General features: G+C 47.3%; 1 protein-coding gene across 1 annotated transcript in view; it reads left to right on the top strand.

Moving 5' to 3' along the window:
* Nucleotides 1–25,998, top strand: part of BRWD1 (bromodomain and WD repeat domain containing 1) — a 1,722,898-nt gene that overhangs the window by 1,064,838 nt on the left and 632,062 nt on the right. Inside the window, exon 23 of the mRNA XM_069202575.1 lies at nt 17,996–18,182. Coding sequence (XP_069058676.1) covers nt 17,996–18,182 — 187 coding nt within the window. The remainder of the gene's footprint in view (nt 1–17,995; nt 18,183–25,998) is intronic.

Raw genomic sequence — 25,998 nt, 5'->3', positions numbered from 1 at the left:
TCTTCCTATGTGGTTGGTTGATGGGGCTGGTGCATTGCACCAGTTGGGGCACATGTGTTGCACCCTTGCACTATATTGTAGAGTCTGTCTCTAGTTTGGGGTGGCACTGATTTTGCACTTCAATATTTTATTTTCTGCTGATGGGGGAGAGAGTGGGTGGTTCTCCCATGTGATTAGTTCCCCTTTCCTTAATATTTCTGTTTAGGACTCTTAGTCTATGTGATTGTTGTTTGTGATCTTGCATTATCATTATTTCCTTCTCTGGTTCATTTATTTTATGTATTGTGTGATTTAATTTGTACTTCCATTCTCTGTCTTTTTATGAGGTTTAGTATTCCTCCTTATCTGCACTGTTATTTTATATTGTTTCCTTAAAAAGGGAGGTGTGTGTTATCCTCATTTCTATGCCATGCATTTTCTCCCTAGTTATATGTCCCCTTCTACCTGACCAGTGTGACTGTGAGTGTCGGAAAGTGCGATCTTTTTGGCATGGTTACCCCCACTTTTTGCCTGCTGTCAGAATGTTTTGACTGTTTTCACTGGGATCCTACTAATGAGGACCAGCGATTGTCCTCTCTCCCTTTAAATTTGGTTGCTTAGGACTGTGTACAACCCACAAGTGGCATACTGGTGCCCCAATATAAGACCCTAGTATATGGTACTTGGGTACCCAGGGCATTGGGGCACCAGGGGTTCCCAGTGGGATGCAGCAGGTATTATGCCCCCCATGGGAAGCCATGCAAAATGTGTCTGCAGACTGCCATTGGAGCCTGCGTGAAAAGGGGCTGCACCCTTTCACTGTAGGTCACCCCTTTGGTAGGCCCCCCTAGCCCAGAGGGCAGGGTGCAGGTACCTGTGTGTAAGGGCACCCCTACATGAACAGAGATGACCCTAAGAACTCCAGCTCCATTGCACTGGACTTCATAAGTGCCGGAAAGCCATTTTACCCATGTACTGGACACTACTTGTATCCAGCTACATAATGGTAACTCCGAACCTGTGCATGTTTGGCATCAAACATGTCGGAATCATACCCCAATACTGTTGCCAGTATTGGTTGTATTGTTCCATGCATTCTGGGGGCTCCTTAGAGGACCCACCAGTATTTCTTCTACCAGTCTTTCAGGTTTTGCAAGCAACCCGTGTTGCTTCCACCCTCCAGATGGGTTTCTGCCCTCCTGCTGCTTGACCAGCACAAGCAGGGGAAGGCAGAAGAAAGGATTTCCTGTGGGAGAGGGAGGAAACACCCTCTCCCTTTGGAAATAGGTGTGATATGGCTTGGGAGGGGTAGCCTCCCCAAACCACTGGTATGCTCTGAAGGGCACATTTGGTGCCCTCCTTGCATAAACTGGTTTGCACCAGTCCAAGGACCCCCGGGCCCTGCTCTGGCACAATTCTGGACAAAGTAAAGGGGAGTGACCACTCCCCTGTCCATCAGCACCCTAGGGGTGGTGCCCAAAACTCCTCCAGGTGACCACTTGATTCTGCCATCTTGAATCAAGGGTGGGCGGAAGCACCTTGGAACATCTGCGTGGACAGGTCAGGTAGGTGACATCACAGCCCCCTCCTGAAAGCTGGTCACCCTTCTAGGTGACCAATCCCCCTTCCTCTGCTATTTAGGGTCTCCCTCTTGGGTGGGTCCTTAGATTCAAAGTGCATAATTCCAACAGGCCTCTTCTGCATCGTTTACTTCATCTTCTGGCCATCGGGAATACAGCTGGACCCTCCAGGAACCGACAATCTGCAACTTCAGCGATGACTCTTCTCTGCAACATCGTTTCTCCGGCTCCTTCCAGCAGCAGCAACATTTCCCAGTGAGTGTAACCAGTCTTCAGCTTGCACAAGAAGTAGGAAGGAATCTCCCTTGGAGTGAAGGAGTTAATCCCCTGCATCTGCAGCCACCAACTGCAATGATGACCGCTACATGGATCTTCTCTCTTCCGAAACTGTGTGGATCCTGCATCACAGGTGGTGGTCTGGAGTGGTCTCCTTGGTCCCTACTACCAGCTGTCCAACTTGGGAGACAGTAAGTCCTTGCAGGACAGTACCCCCGTGCACCCTGACAGTTGCAGCTACCAATGCTTGTTTGCTCCTCCTCTAAGGGATCTTCAGGCTCCGTCTATCCCCGGCCTCCAGCATTCTTTCCCGCAAAGCACAGTCTCCTGCCTGCTGCTCCAGCGGTGTGGGCCCTTTTTTCAGGTGTGCTGAGTGGGCCTCACTGCGACTCCTGTGCCTGCTGCCAGTGGGTTGCCTGTGAGGGCTGCCTCCACTTCTTGACTCTCCCAGCTGCTGAGGGTTACCCCAGATTCCGTATTTGGGTCGAGTCCCCTGAGCCTTGTTGGTCCTCTTCAGCCTTGCAATGCTTCTTCTCCGTCTCTTGCATTTGCCAAGGCTTGTTTTTCTAGCACCACTAACCGACTGCATTTCGACCTCTGGCGTGGGACATCACTTGCATCACTTCTGGGACGCCTCTTAATTTCCTGTGCTGCTGAACTTCGTCGACCTTGTCCTGCATCTACAGAAGGGTGGGTAGTGGCTCCTGCTACAACCGGACACTCCATCTCGAACTGGACTTGTTCCCCTTCCTTTGCAGGTCCTCTTTTGTCAGGATCCACCTTTGGGTTCTTCCAGTATTGGTTGGGTCTTGCACAATCCTTTTCCAAATTCCTCCTGTTGGTTTTGGGGAAAATCAGGTACTTACCTCTGCCATACTGGTAGCTGGGGAGATCACTCTGGTACTCACCTCTTGGGGGTTCCTAGTTCCTCTAACTCCCTTTTACTGATTCTACTTCCTTGGGTGAGGGACTTTTTTAGTATATGGTGTGTCCTTCCCCTGGGGCCCTCCCTATTTGCTATTGCTTTTACCAATGCTTATTGCTTTGTATGCTATTTACTGATTGCTAATGTGTATATAATAGTGTGTTTACTGACCTCCAGTTGGGGGATTGCCTATTCAGTATTCTAGTATTTGTGTTACTATAATAAAGTACCTTTATTTTTGTAACACTGTGGTTCTTTCATGTGTGTAAGTGCTGTGTGACTATAGCGGTATTGCATAAGCTTTGCATGTCCCCTAGATAAGTCTTGGCTGCTCATCCACACCTACCTCTAGAGAGCCTTGACTTCCTGGACACTGTTTACACCTCACTAATAGGGGATACCTGGACCTGGTGTACGTTGATCACACCATAGGTGCTCACTACACGAGGCCAGCTTCTTACAGTGAGGTAATAGAATGCTGCTGTGTACATAGTTTGAGTGAGTGTCTGTTTGAATGCGTGGGCGGACCTGCAAGGATGCTGCTCCCAGTGGAGCCTTTCTGCTACCTCCATAACATCTTCTACCTGTAACCTGAGACTTCTACCTTGTAAATAAATCTTAACCTGTTTCACCTATACTAGTGTTGTCCCTGTATCATCATGTTCGATGGCATGTGTAGCTGCAGATACACATGCTGTGCACAGTCCGCCGTCTGGTGTTGGGCTCGGAGTGTTACAAGTTGTTTTTCTTTGAAGAAGTCTTTTCGAGTCACGAGACTGAGGGACTCCTCCCCTTTCGGTTCCATTGCGCATGGGCGTCGACTCCATCTTAGATTGTTTTTTTTCCGCCATCGGGTTCGGACGTGTTCCTTTTCGCTCCGTGTTTCGGGTCGGAAAGTTAGTTAGAATCTCGGAAAAAATCGTCGGTATTGTTTCGTTCGGTATCGGGTTAGTTAGAACAAATCGACACCGAATCTTGAAGAGCTCTGGTGGCCCTTCGGGGTAATTTCGATCCCCCGTCGGGGCCTGGTCGGCCCGACCGCGTGCAACTTCAAGACTGATGGAACGGACCCCGTTCCGCTTCTGTCCTAAATGCCATCACAAATATCCATATACGGACCAGCATCTGGTCTGTAACTTGTGTCTGTCCCCGGAGCACAAGGAGGATACGTGTGAAGCCTGTCGAGCGTTTTGGTCGAGGAAGACGCTCAGAGACCGAAGAGCCAGAAGATTGCAAATGGCATCCACACCGACAGGACAACATTGGTTCGAGGACGAAGAGGAAGCGTTCTCCGTCCAAGAGTCGGATTCGGGGGAATCCGATGCCGAAGACATAACAACCGTGAGTAAGACGTCGAACATTAGGACTCACGAAAAGTCCACAAAAGCCCAGGGGACGCCACTGCCAACAGGCCATGGCTTAACCCAAAAACTAGGTGACCGAGCCAAGGCACCGAAAAAGGGCATGCTGGTGTCGAAGTCATCCGACTCCGGTCGTGATACCGCCACACAGCAACCTCGGAGCCAAGACACCGGCTCCGAGACAATTCGGCACAGAGACAGCGGCACCGAAGATGTTCGGTACCGAGATACCACGCCGAAATCAAAGAAATCTTCTTCGGAGCCTAAAAAGCCTACCGAAAAGGTTTCGGTACTGAAAAAAGCCTCGGAACCGAAAATTAGTTCCTATACAGAGGAACAAGGACTAAACACCCAATTGCATAGATTTGGTGAAGAGCTTCAAACTGTAGACACTGACTACACTCAAAGGAGGCTTCACATCCAGGAAGACACAGGGAAGATAACCACTCTTCCCCCAATCAGGATGAAAAGGAAACTTGTTTTTCAACAAGGGGACAAGCAACCACAAGCAAAGGTGGTAAAGAAAGTAACACCACCACCTTCTCCACCACAATCAACACATGCATCACCGGCGCAAACTCCACCACTAACGCACTCACCAGCTCATACCACAATGAGCCAGGATGATCCCGATGCCTTGGACCTCTACGACGCCCCAGTGTCTGACAATAGTCCAGACTCATATCCAACTAAACCGTCACCACCTGAGGACAGTACATCATATGCACAGGTGGTCGCAAGGGCAGCCGAATTCCACAATGTCTCACTACATTCGGAACCTATTGAGGATGACTTTCTCTTTAACACCCTGTCCTCCACCCATAGCCAGTATCAAGCCTTCCCATGTTCCCAGGAATGCTAAGGCACTCAAAACAAATATTTCAGGAGCCAGTTAAAGGCAGAGCCATAACTCCAAGGGTGGAGAAAAAATATAAGGCACCTCCCACAGACCCAATATTTATTACAACACAACTAACACCGGACTCAGTAGTTGTGGGGGCAGCTCGTAAAAGAGCCAACTCGCAGACATCAGGCGACGCACCACCTCCAGACAAGGAGAGCCGCAAATTTGATGCAGCGGGAAAAAGAGTTGCAGCACAATCAGCAAATCAGTGGCATATCGCCAACTCGCAAGCACTCTTGGCAAGATACGACAGGGCTCATTGGGATGAATGCAACATCTCATCGAACACCTTCCCAAGGAGTTCCAAAAAAGAGCGCAACAAGTGGTGGAAGAGGGACAAAGTATCTCGAACAATCAGATATGGTCTTCCATGGATGCAGCTGATACAGCTGCAAGGACAATAAACACTGCAGTTACAATACGGAGGCACGCTTGGCTGCGCACTTCTGGGTTCAAACCCGAAATCCAACAGGCTGTGCTCAATATGCCGTTTAATGAACAGCAATTGTTTGGGCCGGAGGTAGACACTGCCATTGAAAAACTAAAAAAGGACACCGATACAGCCAAAGCCATGGGCGCACTCTACTCCCCGCAGAGCAGAGGCACATTTAGGAAGACACCTTTTAGGGGAGGGTTTCGGGGTCAACCCACAGAAACCAACACTTCACAGACAAGACCACCTACCTACCAGGGTCAATATCAAAGGGGAGGTTTTCGGGGACAATATAGAGGAGGCCAATTCCCAAGAAGTCGGGGAAAATTTCAGGGTCCCAAAACCCCTCAAAATAAACAGTGACTCACAAGTCACACAACCCCAACACACAACACCAGTGGGGGGAAGACTAAGCCAATTCTACAAATCTTGGGAAGAAATAACAACAGACACTTGGGTCTTAGCAATTATCCAACATGGCTATTGCATAGAATTTCACAAATTCCCTCCAAACGTCCCACCGAAAACACACAATATGTCAAAACAGCATATAGATCTTCTAGGACTAGAAGTTCAAGCATTACTACAAAAGGATGCAATAGAATTAGTACCAAGCCTACAAAAAAACACAGGAGTTTACTCACTGTATTTTCTAATACCAAAAAAGGACAAAACTCTGAGACCAATACTAGATCTCAGAACACTAAATACCTACATCAAATCAGACCACTTTCACATGGTCACATTACAAGACGTTATCCCACTGCTCAAACAGCAAGACTACATGACAACATTAGACCTAAAGGATGCGTATTTCCACATACCGATACATCCTTCCCACAGGAAATACCTAAGGTTCGTATTCAAAGGAATACATTACCAATTCAAAGTGTTGCCATTCGGAATAACAACTGCGCCAAGAGTCTTTACAAAATGCCTGGCAGTAGTAGCTGCACATATCAGAAGGCAGCAAATACACGTGTTCCCTTACTTAGACGACTGGTTAATCAAAACCAACACGCTAACAAGGTGTTCACGTCACACAAAGTATGTCATGCAGACCCTTCACAAGCTGGGTTTCTCCATCAACTATGCAAAGTCACACCTTTTGCTGTGTCAAACACAGCAATACTTAGGAGCGACAATCAACACAACAGAAGGGATAGCCACTCCAAGTCCACAAAGGGTTCAAACATTTCACAAGGTGATACAGGCCATGTATCCAACACAAAAGATACAAGCAAAAATGGTATTAAAACTCCTAGGCATGATGTCTTCATGCATAGCCATTGTCCCAAACGCAAGATTGCACATGCGGCCCTTACAACAATGCCTAGCATCACAATGGTCACATGCACAGGGTCTACTTCTAGATCTGGTGTTGATAGACCGCCAAACATACATCTCGCTTCTATGGTGGAACAGTACAAATTTAAACAAAGGGCGGCCTTTCCAAGACCCAGTGCCACAATACGTCATAACAACGGATGCTTCTATGACAGGGTGGGGAGCACATCTCAATCAACACAGCATCCAAGGACAATGGGACATGCATCAAAAGAAGTTTCACATAAATCACTTAGAACTGTTAGCAGTATTTCTAGCGTTGAAAGCATTTCAACCCATGATAACCCACAAATACATTCTTGTCAAAACAGACAACATGACAACAATGTATTATCTAAACAAACAAGGAGGGACACACTCGACACAGTTGTGCCTCCTAACACAGAAAATATGGCATTGGGCGATTCACAACCACATTCGCCTAATAGCACAATTTATTCCAGGGATTCAGAACCAGTTGGCAGACAATCTCTCTCGAGATCACCAACAAACCCACGAATGGGAAATTCACCCCCAAATACTAAACAATTACTTTCAAATTTGGGGAACACCTCAAATAGATCTATTTGCAACAAAGGAAAACTCAAATGCTAAAAACTTCGCATCCAGATACCCACAAGAGCAATCCCAAGGCAATGCTCTATGGATGAATTGGTCAGGGATATTTGCGTACGCTTTTCCCCCCTCTCCCTCTCCTTCCATATCTAGTAAACAGATTGAGTCAAAACAAACTCAAACTCATACTAATAGCACCAACATGGGCAAGACAACCTTGGTATACAACACTACTAGACCTGTCAGTAGTACCTCATGTCAAGCTACCCAACAGACCAGATCTGTTAACACAACACAAACAACAGATCAGGCATCCAAACCCAGCATCGCTGAATCTAGCAATTTGGCTCCTGAAATCCTAGAATTTGGACACTTAGACCTCACACAAGAGTGTATGGAGGTCATAAAACAAGCTAGAAAACCTTCCACTAGACACTGCTATGCAAATAAATGGAAAAGATTTGTTTGTTACTGCCATAATAATCAAATCCAACCATTGCACGCATCTCCAAAAGATGTAGTAGGATATTTACTACATTTGCAAAAATCAAATCTAGCTTTCTCTTCCATAAAGATACATCTCACCGCAATATCTGCTTACCTGCAGATTACTCATTCCACTTCCCTATTTAGAATACCTGTCATTAAAGCGTTTATGGAAGGCCTAAAGAGAATTATACCACCAAGGACACCACCTGTTCCTTCATGGAACCTCAACATTGTCTTAACAAGGCTCATGGGTCCACCTTTCGAACACATGCATTCTTGTGAAATGCACTACTTGACGTGGAAAGTTGCATTTCTCATTGCCATCACATCTCTAAGAAGAGTGAGTGAGATTCAGGCATTTACCATACAAGAACCATTTATTCAAATACACAAGAATAAGGTAGTTCTAAGAACAAATCCAAAATTCTTACCAAAGGTTATCTCACCGTTCCACTTAAATCAAACAGTAGAATTACCAGTGTTCTTCCCACAGCCAGATTCCGTAGCTGAAAGAGCACTACATACATTAGACATCAAGAGAGCACTAATGTACTACATTGACAGAACAAAACAAATTAGGAAGACAAAACAACTATTTATTGCCTTTCAAAAACCTCATACAGGAAATCCAATTTCAAAACAAGGCATTGCCAGGTGGATAGTTAAGTGTATTCAAACCTGCTATCTTAAAGCAAAGAGAGAGCTGCCTATTACACCAAAGGCACACTCAACCAGAAAGAAAGGGGCTACCATGGCCTTTCTAGGAAATATTCCAATGAACGAAATATGTAAGGCAGCAACATGGTCTACTCCTCATACATTTACCAAGCACTACTGTGTATATGTGTTAGCTGCACAACAAGCCACAGTAGGTCAGGCTGTACTAAGAACATTATTTCAAACTACTTCAACTCCTACAGGCTGAACCACTGCTTTTGGGGAGATAACTGCTTACTAGTCTATGCACAGCATGTGTATCTGCAGCTACACATGCCATCGAACGGAAAATGTCACTTACCCAGTGTACATCTGTTCGTGGCATGAGTCGCTGCAGATTCACATGCGCCCACCCGCCTCCCCGGGAGCCTGTAGCCGTTTAGAAGTAGATCTTAAACAATTGTACATTTGTAAATATATTACTTTAACCTTTATTATGTACATACGTATTCATTCCATTGCATGGGCACTATGACTAAAATACACAACTCCAACCTCACCCTCTGCCTCTCAATCTAAGATGGAGTCGACGCCCATGCGCAATGGAACCGAAAGGGGAGGAGTCCCTCGGTCTCGTGACTCGAAAAGACTTCTTTGAAGAAAAACAACTTGTAACACTCCGAGCCCAACACCAGACGGCGGACTGTGCACAGCATGTGAATCTGCAGCGACTCATGCCACGAACAGATGTACACTGGGTAAGTGACATTTTCCTTACCCCAGATGCTCATTTCCACATCCCTGTCCTGCCTGCTCACAGATGTTACTTGTGGTTCACAGTCAGCCAAGAGCTCTTTCAGTTTGTTGTGCTCCCCTTTGGACTTACCAGTGCCCCTTGAGTGTTCACCAAGATAATGGTGGTGGTTGCAGCTGATCTGTGGCAGTTAGGGGTTCCAGTTTTTCTCTACCTCAGTTGGTTGTTAGACAGGCTTATTCCAGGCAGTCGTCTCCCACCTCCTTACTACGGCAAACCTCCTGCACTCACTGGAGTTCACTTACCAATATTCTGAAGTCACACCTGACTCCCTCTCAGATCTCTTTCATCACTGCTGTTATGGATGCAGTGAAGCTTAAGGCTTATCCTCTTGAGTGGCAAGTCCAGGCTATTCAGGCTATGATACCGATGTTTCAGCATCTGTAAAGGATTTTGGTGGTAACACTGAGTTTGTTGAGTCCCATGTTCCCTTACATCCTGCTGGTAAAACATGCCCATAAGCATGTACAGGCTCTGCAGTAGAACCTGAAAGCCTGTTGAGTGCAACATCATGGAAACCTCTCCGACATGGTCCAGATCTGGGGGGAAACTGCGAAAGGTCTGCAGTGGTGGCTGACGAACCTTAATTGGGTCAGTGGCAGACCCCTCTCCCTTCCCAGTCAGAGCCGAATGTGGTTATGGATATGTCACTTCTAGGCTGGAGTCACCATCTGGGAGAGGTGGAGTTCAGAGAAGTCTGGTCTCTTGTGGAGCTCCACATGGCATTGAAAGCCTTTCTTCATTTGATCAAGGGAAGGCTGGTACGGATGTTCACTGCAAAAAGACTGGGCGGGGGAGGTGTCATGGACCCTTTGTAATAGGCTCTGCACCGCTGGATATGGCTGGAACGTCAGTGCTTTTCCCTAATGGTTCAGCACCTGGCGGGCTCTCTGAATGCCGGGCTGTACGAAGATCCCTAGAAGATCACAAATTCGAATCAGGTTGTCCCTTGCAGAAGATTTTCTGTCACAGCAGCAGTTGTAAACTGGAACCTGCACACCCTTCACCTTCATGCATGTGGACATTGAGTGGCAACAGTTGACAGCTTTCTGTCTATCTCCTGATGTCTGTAATGTTATTGTGGCAGCCAGGTGTCTCACCACCAAGTCAGTATATGCATGCCGTTGGGGGTAAGTTTGTTGCGTGGTGTGGTTCCCACAACATCGACACCCTTTCTGCACCTCTGTCCCAGGCTCATCCATTTGTGCTCTTTTTCCCACCAGGGGTCTGCTCTTGCACAGTGAAAGTGGTCTTTCAGCCATTTCCTCCTTTTTGTGGTTGCCCAACCAACCTTTGCTATTTAAGTCACCTATTGTTGCTAGGTTTCTTAAAGGCTTGCCGCACGTTTCTATCCACTATTATGCTCAGTGGGATCTGAATGTGATACTCACTTTTTTGATGTGTGCACCTTTTGAGCCTCTGCACAATTGCCCTCTTAGACTCTTGACCATCAGAACTTTCGATCTGATAGAGACTTCTAGCTGCAGCTTCCTTACCTTAGAATTCCCTGGCGTCAGCTTCGAATCCGGAGTTTTTTGTGAGCAGTACCCTGCGCGCGCGCCGTCAGACGGCGTCGTTTGGATCCGCGTGCGTCGACCTGCTCTGCGTGCGTCGTCAGCGTCGTTGGAGTCTGACGTCATGGTTGTCTATAAAGACGCCGTCTCGGCGCACGTACGTCAGTTCTTTTCCTTCTGCGCCGGTTAAGCGCAGTTTTTGGAAAGAGCTACCATGCTTAGACGGTTTGTCGACGCTTTTTTGACTGTTTGGAGTCATGTCTTCGAGAAAGACAGGATTCAAGCCGTGTGGTGCATGTCATTGCACCATGTCGGTGACAGATCCGCACCGAGTTTGTCTTTGGTGCTTGGACAAGGACCACGATTCCACCTCGTGCTCAGATTGTCGGGCCATGGCGCCGAAGGCCTTGAGGGAGAGATCCCTTAAGCTTCTTGCGGCCTGACATTCGTCTTCGGTCACGGTCCCGCAGTAGGAGGCGGACGAGGTACCGCTCCCCGAGCCCCAAGTCCTCTTCCTCGCACTCGAGGCCATCGGAAGGTAAGAGGCACAAGAAGAAGAAGTCCAAGCGGACTTCGTCTTCGCCACGCCCGTCGACCGACGAGGCGTCTAGGGAACGTCGACGTTCCGAGCGCGGTTCTGCGGAGCCGTCGCCAGGGTCGACTCCGCGTCTTCCCCCCTTTCCGGGGATCGGATCGACCCCCGCTCAAATTAAAGAATTTTACGAGGCCATGCGTCTCGTTTTTGAGCGGGCTGTACCCTCGGGTGGGTCTTAGGGTCAGCAGGGGCCCCTTCGGATTCGACGCCGGCGGCTTGGGCCTCGAAACCGTTGGGGACCTCAGGATCCGAAAATGGATCTGGACCGGCGTGGTTTCACACAGTCAACCTCCTTCGGCGCCGGGTCCGACGTCGACGATTCCGGCGCCCACCGGTGGCAGCCCCATCCTTATTCCGGATGATCCGAAGCTGGTGCGACGACTCCGACTTCGACGGAGCCGATTCGGCCCAGATCATTGTCTGAGCATTATTTAGAAGAACCAGATGCAGGAGAGGAATGGGAGGGGTCTGAGGACCCTTTAGAATCAGGACTGCAACAGGACTGGTATGTGGATCTAGGGGAGGCCAGTGGACTGGACACATCTCCAGATACTGGTATGCTCTCTCCTCCTAATGTGGCTACGGAGGAGGGGGCTTCTTTCGCTATGGTGGTGCGTAGGGGCAGCTGAGGTCTTGGACCTGGATTTGCCTACGGTGCCAGTCAGGACAAATATCCTGACAGAAGTGCTTCAGCCGGGGGTGTCAACATTGGAACCGTTGTTGCCCTTCAATGAGGCTCTTACAGACGTCCTTCTGGGTACGTGGTCCAAACCCAGCACAGGGGCTCCTGTGAATAGGACGGTCGGCCGCCGCCATAGACCCGCTCCCAGCGACCCTAGTTTCCTAACATAACACCCCACTCCTGAGAGCTTGGTTGTCCAAGCCTCTACTTCACGTGGTGCCTTCCCTTCCGCTCCCCCGGATAGGGAATCCAAGAGGCTGGATCAGCTTGGGAAGATCTTTTCTTCCTCCAGCCTGGCATTGAGGTCTGTAAACACCTCTTGCCTATTGGGCCGTTATTCCCATACTTTATGGGATACGGTGGCGCAAGTGCTGCCCCAGGTCCCGGAGGGCGTGCGGGACACTCTCACCCAGGCTGTAAAGGATGGGAGAGATGCAGCCAAGTTTACAATCCGGTGTGGCTTGGATACGACCGACTCGCTGGGCAGAGCGATATTATCGTCAGTGGCCCTTTGTCGCCACGCCTGGCTACGTTCCACTGGTTTTTCAGGGGATGTCCAGTCCAGCTTGATGGACATGCCCTTTGATGGCTCTCACCTTTTTGGCGAAAAGGCAGACTCTGCGTTTGAGAGGCTCAAGGATTCTCGAGCCACGGGCAGATCTTTGGGCCTTTCAACGTCGGCACGACAGCAGTCTGTTTTTCGCCCCTTCTGAGGCTTTGGGAGGGGTGTGGTGCCATGCCAGCCACAATTTAGCCACCGCCCTCAGGCTTCACAGCATCCCGGAAGAGGATGTGGTCGTGGTACCATCAGACCGAGAGGGTCTGGCCAGCGGTCCACCGCCACACAGCCCCCCTCCACTGCGCCCAAGCCCTCCTAGTGTAGTTCTGCGGGATCACATCTGTTCAGTTGGAGCGAGGATTCGTTTTCATCTCCCTCACTGGCTTTCCATCACCACGGACAAGTGGGTCCTGCAGATCATACGGAAGGGCTACTCCCTTCCCTTCCAGTCTTTCCCTCCTTCTATCCCTCCAACAAAGGAATGGCTGATGGAGGACCATTTAGCTTTGCTCCGCGAGGAAGTTTCGGCTCTTCTGGCCAAGGGAGCCATAGAAAGAGTCCCGATATCAGAAGTAGACAGTGGTTGTTTTTCCCGCTACTTTCTGATTCCCAAAAAGACAAAGGGCCTCTGCCCTATTTTGGATTTAAGGGACGTCAATCTCTTCCTCAAGAAGGAGAAATTCAAGATGCTCACTCTTGCTCAGGGTTTGTCTGCCCTAGACCAAGGAGACTGGATGGTAGCGTTGGATTTGCAGGATTCTTATTTCCATATTCCTATCCTGCCAAGCCACAGACGTTACCTGCGGTGAAGGTGGGCCACAAGCACTTTCAGTTTACCATGCTTCCTTTCGGTCTCACCAGTGCCCCTCGGGTGTTCACAAAGGTGATGGCGGTGGTGGCAGCTCATTTGCCCAGGTCAGGGATTTCAGTCTTCCCCTACCTGGACGATTGGCTGTTGAAGGCTCCTACGCCCCAGGCTCTCGTCACCCACCTCCAGACAACGGCGGACCTCCTGCATTTGCTGGGGTTCACTATAAATGTGCCGAAGTCACACCTGACTCCCTCTCAGAAGCTCTTTCATCGGAGCTGTTCTGGACACAGTGCAGTATTGGGCTTATCCTCCCGATCAGCGGTTTAAGGATATTCAGGTTATGATTCCGATGTTTCGGCCTCTATCCTGGATCTCGGTGAGACAGACTCTCAGGCTGCTAGGACTCATGGCTTCCTGCATCCTGTTGGTCAAGCATGCCAGATGGCGCATGAGGGCTCTGCAGTGGGACCTGAAGTTCCAATGGGCACAGCATCAAGGAAATCTTACCGACATAGTTCAGATCTCGGAGAGGACTGCGGAAGATCTGCAGTGGTGGCTAGTGAACTGCGAGTTCAGACCCCTCTCCCTTCCCCAACCAGATCTAACGGTAGTGACAGATGCGTCACTTCAGGGATGGGGCGGCCATCTGGGGGAGGTGGAGATCAGAGGTCACTGGTCTCTGGCGGAATACAGGCTCCACATCAACTTTTTGTAGCTTTGGGCGATCCGGCTAGCAAGAGAAGGTGGTGCAGGTGTTCACGGACAACACTACGCAATGTGGTACTGCAACAAGCAGAGCTGTGTGGGGTCGTGGACCCTTTGTCAAGAGGCTTAACGCCTCTGGACATGGCTGGAACAGCAGGGCATGACCCTGGTGGTTCAACACCTGGCAGGTTCTCTGAACGCCAGAGCAGACGAACTCAGCCGAAAATGCTTAGAGGATCACGAATGTTGTCTCCATCCGGAGGTGGCGCAAGGACTCTTTCAGCAGTGGGGAGAGCCTTGGTTAGATCTGTTCGCCTCCGCAGAGAACGCGCAATGTCAGCAGTTTTGCGCGTTGGAGTTTCCAAGGGGGCTATCGCTAGGTGACGCTTTTCGTTGCGAGTGGAGTTCAGGCCTCCTGTACGCCTTTCCGCCTATTCCACTTCTTCCCAGAGTTCTCAAGAAAATGAAGAACGACCAGGCCCAAGTAATCCTTGTGGCTCCGGATTGGGCACGGAGAGTTTGGTATCCAGAGCTTCTCAAAATGAGCATCGGTCCTCCAATCAGGCTGCCTCTTCGGGAGGATCTTCTGTCGCAGCAGCAGGGGAAGGTTCTCCACCCGAAACTGTCAACTCTGCGCCTTCATGCGTGGAGATTGAGCGGCGACAGTTGATGGTTTATGACCTCCCTCCCGAGGTCAGTGATTTCATTCTGGCAGCCAGGCGTCCCTCTACTAAGTCGATCTACGCCTGCCGTTGGAAACGTTTTGTTATTGTTCAGAGAGGTCTATTGATCCTCTTTCTTCTTCTCTGTCTAACATCCTTTTGTTTATTTTGTCTCTCGCCCAGCAGGGTTCCTCCTTGGGGACTCTTAAGGGCTATCTTGCAACCTTATCGGCTTTTCTTCAGTTGCCTGATCAACCATCTCTGTTTAAATCACCTATAGTACAGAGGTTTTTGAAAGGGCTTGTACATCTGTTCTCAACTGTTCCTTTCGTTATGCCCCAGTGGGATCTTAATTTGGTTCTTACCTTCCTTATGTGTGCTCCTTTCGAGCCCTTGCATAACTGTCCTCTCCAGCTGCTCACTATTAAGACAGCCTTTTTGGTGGCAATTACATCTGCCAGGAGAGTGAGTGAGCGGCAGGCTTTATCTTCTAAACCTCCTTATCTCAATATATATCCTGACAAGGTGGTGTTAAGAACTTGTGCCTCTTTCCTCCCCAAGGTGGTGACCCCTTTCCATCTGGGTCAAAATATCACCCTGCCCACCTTCTTTGCACCACCGCATCCCTCTAATGAAGAGGAGCGTCTCCATCGACTGGACCCAAAAAGAGCGTTATCGTTCTACCTTGACCGCACTAAAGAGTTCCGGGTGGTCGTTCTCTGTATAAAAATATGCTACGCTTTGGCGAAGAAGCAGCCTCCTGAGGGCTTGAGAGCTCATTCCACTAGGGGGAAAGCTGCTACCACTGCGTTGGCACGTGGCGTACCGGTGGTGGATATATGTCAGGCCGCAACGTGGGCTTCTTTACACACATTCGCGAAGCACTACTGCCTGGATAGCCAGGTGAGGAGAGAGGGGCATTTTGCCCATTCTGTCTTGCAGGACTTCCTTGTATAAAAAAAAAAGAAATCTCCTTCAGACCAACCGCCATGGGTTATGGCTTGGGTATATACTCTAAGGTAAGGAAGCTTCAGCTAGAAGTCTCTATCAGATGAACAAGTTACTTACCTTCGGTAACGAAGTATCTGGTAGAGACTCTATCTAGCTGCATATTCCTTACACCCGCCCAAGCCTCTCCACTCTGGGGAAATTTTTTATCATGTACATATGTGTCCTGTTGAAGGCTTTTGCCGAAACGTGTTGACATCTGGTTGGGACAGCGTGTGTTTGTTCTTGGTGGGCACATTATTGACTTTTTTTGTGCTTCTTATACCTTTTTATGCAGTTCGAATTTAACCTGCATTTAAACTTTTTTTCAATAAATAGCAGCCAATGAAATTAATTACAAGTGGTCTCTGACTCTACATTTTTACGAGCCTATTTTGGATGTTGTGCAGCCCTTGGTGTGCGATTACACTGCACCAGTTTTTCCGAAATATATATATATGTATATGTATATATGTATGTATATATATATATATATATATATATATATATATATTTATGTATATATATGTATGTATATATATATATATATATATATATATATATATATGTATGTATATATATATTTATGTTTCATTTTGGCAACTTTTTGCCTTTCTTACAGGCATGAAAGTGTTTTTCTCCAAACAGTCAAAGAGGTTAAAAGTGTATTAATAGGTTCTTCCATGACTCTGTGCTTCTGGCGCGTGAAGTTGTGGAAAAGAACTGACGTACGCACGCCGAGACGGCGTCTATATAGACAACCGTGACGTCATAGACAACTCCAACGACGCACGCGGAGCTGGTCGACGCACGCGGATCCGAACAGCGCCGTCAGACGGCGCACACGCAGGGTACTGCTCACAAAAAACTCCGGATTCGAAACTGACGCCAGGGAATTCTAAGGTAAGGAATCAGCAGCTAGATAGTCTCTACCAGATACTTCGTTACCGAAGGTAAGTAACTTGTTCTTCTAGTGGCCATAACATCGACTAAGAGGGTCAGCGAATTACAGGCGTTTTCAGCACACCCCTCCATACACTACCTGCTATGCTGACCAATTGGTTCTCTGGACACATGACTCGTTCCTTCCATATGTCTTGCCACCCTTCCATGTAGCCTAAATCATCACCTTGCCTACCTTTCCTTCACCTTATCCTCCTAAAGAAAAGGGCAAACTCCATAACCTGGATCCAAATGAGCGTTGTCATTCTACCTAAACCATACAAAAGACTTTCGGGGTGGACGATTACCTCTTTGTGATGTACATAGGAGGAAAGAAGGGGAAGACTGTACAGAAACTGACTCTCTCTAGTTTGATAGTGCTCATGCTCTGTATTGCAATCTGCCATGCATTGACCAAGAAGCAACCCCTTCAGGGTTTGGTGCTCATTCCAGTAGAGATAAGGCTGAGACCACTGCGTTAGCCTACGGAGTTCCTGTCCTGTATATCTGTCAGGCAGAAATGTGGGCATCCTTGCAAATGTTTACCAAACACTACTGCTTGGACAGTAAGGTCCGTCGCAGCTGGCACTTTGCCAGTTCAGTCCTACAGGACTTTTTGATCTAGAATTGGCTTTGCAGACCCACCTCCGGGTAAGGATTTGCTTGGGTATCTATTCTAAAGTAAGGAATCTGTGGCTAGAAGTCTCTACCGGATGAACAAGTTAATTACTTTTAGTAACGCCTTTTCTGGCAGAGACTATCTGCCTGCAGATTTCTTACTGACCCTTCTGTCCTCTCTGCTCTGCAAGCCGATTGTAGTATCAGGGACATCCTTCTCAGGGCCTTATTTTTGCTACACCAGTGGCCAGCTCTCATGTGGCTCTGCGCTCCTGGCATAGAAAGTCATAAAATTAACTGATGTCAGCATGCTCTGGTGGCGCCTTTATAGGTCTAGCCACTTCACTGCTGATGCCGAATCACATCACATACAGACATACAGGGGTACTGCTTAAAAATCTCTGACTAGATATTCTCTACCAGATAAGGTGTTACCAAAGGCAAGTAATTTGTTCATGTAGTCCATAACAGGCTTTGACCATTTCGGTGGGACCTAAAAAGCACATCCTCCTTCATTTCCTTGTATAGTGAATGTTTTTTTCCACAAATTATCCTTGTTTGGATGAAAAATATTCTGGAAATGTGTTTTGTTATATGCAGTGATGCATCAAGTGAATATTCAGATTGGACTGCTGATGCAGGGATTAATCTTCATCCCCCAACCCGGGCTTCAGCTCGACGGGCAATACTTCGACTGTTAAGCAGTTCAGATGAAGAACCATCACCGGAAGAGCAACTATCTCCGATGAAGAAAAATGATAATCCGAATAAACGAGAAATGAACCAGGTACTTGACAATTTTGATCATAAAGTTTCTTGTTAATTAATAAAATAAGTTTATTATTGATGTATAACTAAAATTATGTATCAGTTTATTTTTGTTTCATATCCATTTCGGGTACTCCTTGATTTTCTTTTTCAATCTCAGTATGGTCTTTTCTCATGCATCTTATTTCCTTAATTGCATTTACTTGTTTTGAAGCTTAGAATATTGAAGAAGGATTTAGGGCAAATAATATATTTTTCATATTCTCATCAACCTGATTTGATCCAGAAACTTTGTCTTAAAACTTAAAAAACAACACAGCACCAGAGTGTCACTTTGTTGCCCTTCGTGTAACTGTATTGGAGAACATTTAACAGGTCAGTACTCCATGGGTGCAGTAACCACAGTTTCTCTTTTATGCAGCAGCAGGCAGAAATCATAGTAGACCAGGTTCCCGCCCTTCAGCCTTTTTGTCCCAGAACAACATTCTTTAAAAGTTGATGCTTTATCTACGTTTAAGCACTCAAAAAATGGACCCTGTACTATTCTGCAGATGTTAAATGATCTTTTTTACGAATAAGATGTAAAAGATACATTCAGCGGAAACTGACTCTCTTATCCTTAAATGTAATAATCCTCCTAGTTCATAGGCATTATTTGCTAGTGACTGCCAGTTAGGTTATCTGAGGCCTTCTTTCCCACATACTTGACAGCCTGTTCCATTTTAAGCCATCCTCAAAGGTCTAGGGATGAGCTTTTTTGAGGGACATTTCTACCTGCAGAGTTTTTACCTTTTTAATATATTTTAGGTACAAGTGTGGATCTGGATTCTTTACCATAGTTCTTCCACAGTGGTAGAGGGTGCACAGGCTCCACATTAGCGCCAGAAGCAGCAACATCATGATAACATTGGAGCTTTAATGTCCACCCCATTGTGCAGATGTCGGTCCCTTTTTTATGTGCCTCTGAATCGGATCTGAGGCTCACCCTTTCACAGTCCTGTCAGGAGCTCTTTCGATATTTCATTTTTCTCTCCAAACCAGTGCTGCAGTGCAGAATATCTTCCCCACTGCCCCCAAGAGATAAGGATTTAAGCTATGCAGAGACTGTAGGGGTCAAATGTCAATCACTGACCCCCACAGCAACTACCTTTTGCTGCATTGGCTATGATCACGACTCCAGAAACCACACTGTTTGTGGCCAGGGCTAAGGGTGTCCGCTAGGGGAAATGATTAACTTGGCTTTGTTTGAGGTCACCAGAATCCCTGTTTTCACGTTGAAGGAAAGATGACATAAACATAACAGGAATCTGAAACACAATGGAGACAAACATAAGAAAGGTAAGTTCCCGCGACTATCTCCAAATCCATAGAATTGTCATTTGGAGCAGGACGTGTTATACATATCACCCCTTCTCTCTTAAGGGCTCTCCATTGATAGTCATAAGCACTGAATAGCCCCTCCCACATGCAGGGACCTCGGAGCCCTTTATCATTGTATATCATCTTAAGTGTAGATGTTCGCCTTTCTTCAGTAAGGCCTGCAGAGTCACTTAAGATAAAGAACATAATACAGCCCATAGGAACAGTTTACAGTGGCCCAGTTCTTCATATTGACTTAAGGGCCAAAAATATATGTACTTATAATTTAAAGCTATTGTTTTGAAAAACAGCTTAAATCTCTTTCACAAACCTTTTTTTGTAAAGTAAAGAGATGAAGGATAACAGGACAGTGTAGCCCCATAGGCCGTCATTATGTGAGTTTAAAAGAGTATGCGCCTTCAAGAACCTAGGGACCACCAATATCCTAACATGCTCCAGGCAGAAGTCGTTTGGCGTCAAGACGCCAATAAAGGTCGCAGTCAAGGAGCAAATCGACGCAGAGGAGTCTTTTGATTTAGAAGACACAACAGGAGGCAAGAAAAAAGAGCTCCCCCTCTTCACCTATTGTCATACCAACTACTCCTCCAACATTCTTACCTCCTCCTCCACCACCATCAATGCCTCCTTGTGAAGAAATGCCTTCCTTGGCATGGTTACCCCCTAACTTTTTGCCTTTTTTTTAATGCCAGTTATGATTGAAAGTGTGCTGGAACTCTGCTAACCAGGCCTCAGCACCAGTGTTCTTTCCCTAAACTGTGCCTTTGTTCCCACAATTGGCACAGCACTGGCACACAGATAAGTCCCTTGTATATGGTACCCCTGGTACCAAGGGTCCTGTGACCAGGGAAGGTCTTTAAGGGCTGCAGCATGTATTATGCCACCCTGGGAACCCCTCACTCAGCACATGCACACTGCCTCACAGCTTGTGTGTGCTGGTGGGGAGAAAATGACTAAGTCGACATGGCACTCCCCTCAGGTGCCATGCCCACATCTCACTGCCTGTGGTATAGGTAAGTCACCTCTCTAGCAGGCCTTACAGACTTAAGGCAGGGTGCACTATACCACAGGTGAGGGCATAGTTGCATGAGCACTATGCCCCTACAGTGTCTAAGCAAAATCTTAAACATTATAAGTGCAGGGTAGCCACAAAGAGTATATGGTCTGGGAGTTTGTCAAACACAAACTCCACAGTTTTAATGGCTACACTGAAATCTGGAAAGTTTGGTATCAAAGTTCTCAGCACAATAAATGCACACTGATGCCAGTGTGGGATTTGTTTTCAAATACACCCAGAGGGCATCTTAGAGATGCCTCCTGAATACCAGCCCGACTCCTAGTGCTAGGCTGACCAGTTTCCACCAGCCTGCCACAAACAGACGAGTTTCTGGCCACATGGGGTGAGTGCCTTTGTCACTCTGTGGCCTGGAACAAAGCCTGTACTGGGTGGAGGTGCTTCTCACCTTCTCCTACAGGAACTGTAACACCTGCCAATGAGCCTCAAAGGCTCATGCCTTTTGTTCATGCACCCCAGGACATCCCAGCTAGTGGAGATGCCCACCCCTCCGGCCACTACCCCCACTTTTGGTGACAAGGCTGGAGGAGATAATGAGAAAGATAAGGAGGAGTCACCTACTAGTCAGGATAGCCCCTAAGGTGCCCTGAGCTGAGGTGACACCTGCCTTTAGAAATCCTCCATCTTGAGTTTGGAGGATTCCCCCAATAGGAATGGGGATGTACCCCCTCCCCTCAGGGAGGAGGCACAAAGAGGGTGTAGCCTCCTCAAAACACCCCTAAATTTAGTATTTATAGTATTTAGGGTGACCCTGAACCCAGGAAATCAGATTCCTGCAACCTACAAGGACTGCTGACCTGAAAGCCCCGCAGAGACGACGGAGACGACAACTGACTTGGCCCCAGCCCTACCGGCCTTCCTCCAGAACCTACACAGCGACGCATCCAACAGGGACCAGCGACCTCTGAGGACTCAGCAGAAGACTGCCGTGAGCCCGAAGGACCAAGAAACTCCTGAGAACAGCGGCACTGTTCAAAACCTGCAACAACTTTGCAACAAAGAAGCAACTTTTAAAGAACTCTCTCTTCCCGTTGGAAGCGTGAGACTTCACACTCTGTACCTGACGCCCCCGGCTCGTCTTCAGGAGAACCAACACCCCAGAGAGGACTCCCAGGCGACTACAATGACGTGGGTACCCTGAGTCGACCTCCCTGCACCCCCACAGCGACGCCTGCAGAGAGGATCCAGAGGCTCCCCCTGACCGGGACTGCCTGGTAACAAAGGAACAGACACCTGGACCAAGCACTGCACCTGCAGCCCCCAGGACTAAGTGCAACCACCTACCAGTGCAGGAATGACCAGCAGGCGCCCTCATCCTAGCCCAGTCAGTGGCTGGCCCGAGAAGCCCCCCCCCCCCCCCCGTGCCCTGCCTGCATCGCCTAAGTGACGGGAAGCCCTGGGGCACATTTTTTTAAATCTAGCACGGGGTAACCCACAACAATAAATACATTTTTTTTTTTTTTTTTTTTTTTTTAAATACACACACACACAAACCAAAAAGGATCCACGACTTCCTTCCCCCTTTTTTTTTTCTTTGGCACATGGGCAGCACTTAGCACATGTAAAAAGTTGTGCTTCACAGAGGGACTCCCTCACGACCCCTCCCCTATTGCATGCAAATAAAATAAAAACAAGATAGAAACACTTACCTGACAATGGCTTGTTGTTGTTTTCCCTTCCTCTCGCTGGCTGCCTGAGTGCCGGATACCAGTGAAATCCTGATGACCTTAAAGGATAAAAGAACAAAAGAAACTGTAACCTCGGGATGGAAGGAGGAGAAGAAGAGAAGGACTAGACATACAGAGTTATATAAATGACTATATCCACTGATCAGGATTCTGTATGGGAATTGAAATAAATACCATTTGAATAGTCACCCCTGGTTTGGCCAATTTCTTAAGGATAAATAGAAGCCCGATGACCTCCCTGTGAAGAACCCTACGACAGTGCCCTTCTTGGCAGATACAATAGAGCACTATGGGACTCTATTCAGCAGTTTGCAGAACATCTCCACAGAGACAAACAGGAAGCCTTCATAGAGGTTGTTAATGAGGGCTTTATGGTCTCAATTCAAGTCATAAGTGCAGCAGCAGACTCTTCCCTGTTAGCAGCACTGAATACTGCCATGGAGTAGTTTTAACAAAGCATTCTTGGTTCCATTTAACATCCTTCAAGCTGGAGTCTCAACATAGATTACTGAACATCCTCTTCTCAGGTTCCACCCACTTTGGAAGCCATACTGATGATGAGATGGCTCACATGAAGGCTTAAAGCAGTGAGTTTAAAGTGACTTAAAAGAGAAAGAAAGTCTCCCAGGCCCTACCAGCGTTGTTTTTACCCTCAGTGGGTTCAAACCCCTCAATGGTATCAAGGTAGTCAGCAATAACACCACCACCAACTTTATCACCAACACCAACTAAAGCAGACGGGGGAACATCCACCTAACAGCCTGTTTAAGGGGGTAAACAACCATCAGGATCAAAGCCATACGCACTATGGTAGGGTGCATTATTCTCATTATCTGGAAGAGTGGTAAAAAGAAATCATGCAAGACGCCCAAGTTCTAAATATTGTTCATCATGGGTATTGTCTCAGATCCACCAGTCCCCCCACGGACCATACCTTCAAAGCAGTCCAATTTCCATCTACCATTGCAACGGTCGGAAGTCAACATCCTCATACAAATACAGGCGGTGGAAGCCATTCCCCACAGACAATGGAAGACAGGAATGTATTCCAGATACTTTCTGGTTGGGGGTGGGGTGGGGGGGGGGGGAGAGACCAGAAAGAATTCAGACCCATACTTGATCTCAAAGTTGACAAGAAATGGATTAGGCTAGAGAAGTTCTGGATGCTGGCATTACATCCCATCTGTCCCCAATTTACATCAGGGAGGTTGGCTCTCCTTCATCCACCTTAAAGATGTTTCATCTTCCAATCTCCAGAAAACATTGAAAGTTCTTAAGGTTTGTTGTGGGGTAGGATCATTATCAGTGCCAAGTACTTACATTTAGCCTAAAGTCAGCACCCTGAATATTATTGAAGTGCATGATAGTAGTGGCTGCCTACCTCAGAAAACATTGAATATTTTGTCTTCCCATACCTAAATGATTGGCTAATAAAGGCATCAACTTCTCAGGAAGCCCAGCTTCATTTAAACCGGACTTGCAATCTCCTTCAACGGTTGTGGCTTTGTGTCAACCTCAGCAAGTCAACATCTACCCTGGTTCAAACTTTGCTTTATTTCAGAGCCTCCATCGACACTGTTCAGGCAAGTGCATGTCCTTTGGAGGACAGACTTTTATCAATCCTTCAGAAGTGTCACTCTCCCATGAAAAGCTCTTATCCAGTGGTCTTGAGGACCAGTGAGACCAATTAACGGGCAACTGTGATGACAGGATGAAGCTATCCCTTCATGTAAAGCAGTCCCTGAAGTGGTGTTGCTCTCCAGCCAACCTGCTTCAATGAATGCCATTTAATCACCCGGTTCCATCTCAAACTATAGCTATGGGTGCATCACTGCTAGGATCGGGAGCCCACATGGAACCCCTCCAACTTCAGGGCACATGGTCTCAGAAAGAGATGACCTATCACACCAGCCTCCTCGAGCTCCAGGCAGTTCATCTAGCGCTGAAAACCTTTCGGCCATCATTCAAGACCTAGTCCCTTTTCAGACAGGCAATACAACCACCATGTACTACCTCAATAAGCGGGGGGAGGAGATCCATGCCCTTGTCACACAGACGATTTGAAAATGGTTCATAGCCAGGGATCTGAGGATCATGGCAACTCACCTTCCAGGTGTACAAATTGTTTAAGAGGACACTCAGCAGAGTTCTGCAATAAAGCCAAGAATGGGTCCACAACAGCATCATACAAAATATCTTCAGACTGTGGGGTGCTCCAACCATCGACTTGTTCGCCACAACGTAAAACAAAAAATGCTAGAGCTTTTTCTCAAGGTGCTTCCAACCAGGGACACTGGGGGAATGCCCTTTGGATCCACTGGTCTGGCAATTTTCTCTTCACTTTTCTACTGATTCGCCCTGATCCCATCAGTTCTCATCAAACTGTCCCACTCGAGAGCCATGATGATCTTAAAAGCTCTGGAGTGGCCACGCCAATCGTGGTTCATGGACCTGCTTCACCGGTCAGTGTGTCCACATCTCAAGCTGCCATGCAGACTGGACCCGCTAATGTTATTCAGAGGACACACGGTTCACCCCAATCTCTCCTCCTTGAATTTGGCTGCATGGCTCCTGAGCTCGTGCAATACAGACACTTGAACCTGCCACAAGACTGCATGGACATTCTCAAGGAGGCTAAGCGGCCCTCAACCTCTTTGCATATGCCTTCAAGTGGAAGTGATTTTTGCATTTGGTTTTCTTCCAAAAACAAAGACTCTACAACTTGGCAAGAAGATGTAATTCTTCCATACTTATTACATTTGGCAAGACCTGGCTTGGAATTCTCTTAAATTAAAGTTTGATTGGCAGCCCTTACTGCCTGCAGAAAATTTCCTTAAAATCCTATTTTTTCACACTCCCCATGATCAAGGATTTTCTATAAGAGTTAAAGAAGTTTTTCCCTCCCATTAAGTGTCCCTCACCTCCCTAGGAGCTTAACATTGGCCTTTTCAAGTCTCATATAGGACCTTTTTGAACCCATTCTCAAGTCATCCCTGCAACATCTCACTTGGGAAAGCGCTTTGAGAAGTTTTGAATTGGGAGTTGTGAACCATAACATCACAGCTCAATATGTAAAAAAAGATATAATGGACATGTGAATATTTTAAATGTTTGACAACTAAGTTTAGTATCAAGCACCTTAAGTATTTCTTCACTTTCATGTTGCACAGCGGGTGTAGTAAGTAATACATGACTGGATAAAATGTGGGGCAAGATTGCAATGTTTTTCAGATTGAGAAAGGCGTTACTGCCGAAACGCGTTCCGTTTTCCTACCTACTTGAATAATTATGCTGAGCATGTTTAGGTAGTGCCTGTCTTCTTTTGTGAAGAAGACTGGAGGAGTATATAGGTGCAGCGGCGTGGCACCATTGGAGACACCGTTGGTGGTTTGGAGCTGACCGGCAACACAACGCTATCACATCAGCTCGTAGGATTAGCAATATCCAAGCATTACATTCCCGCAAACCATTCACAGTCTTTCACTTTAGCAAAGTCATCATGAGGATTCACACGAAATTCCTCCCAAAGGTTGTTTCGGACTTCATATCAATCAGATGATTTCATTACCACCATTCTTTCAGCATCCTTCAACCAATTTTGAAAGAGCCATTGATTCTATAGTTGTAGGGAGGGTTCTGAAGTTTTATCTAGATACAACACATGACCTGTACAGATGAGACCAATTATTTATCAA

Source organism: Pleurodeles waltl, chromosome 8 (assembly GCF_031143425.1).
Source record: "Pleurodeles waltl isolate 20211129_DDA chromosome 8, aPleWal1.hap1.20221129, whole genome shotgun sequence".
Classification (NCBI taxonomy): Eukaryota; Metazoa; Chordata; class Amphibia; order Caudata; family Salamandridae; genus Pleurodeles; species Pleurodeles waltl.
Note: the sequence above shows the minus strand (reverse complement) of the source record. Positions and strands in the feature narration are given on the sequence as shown.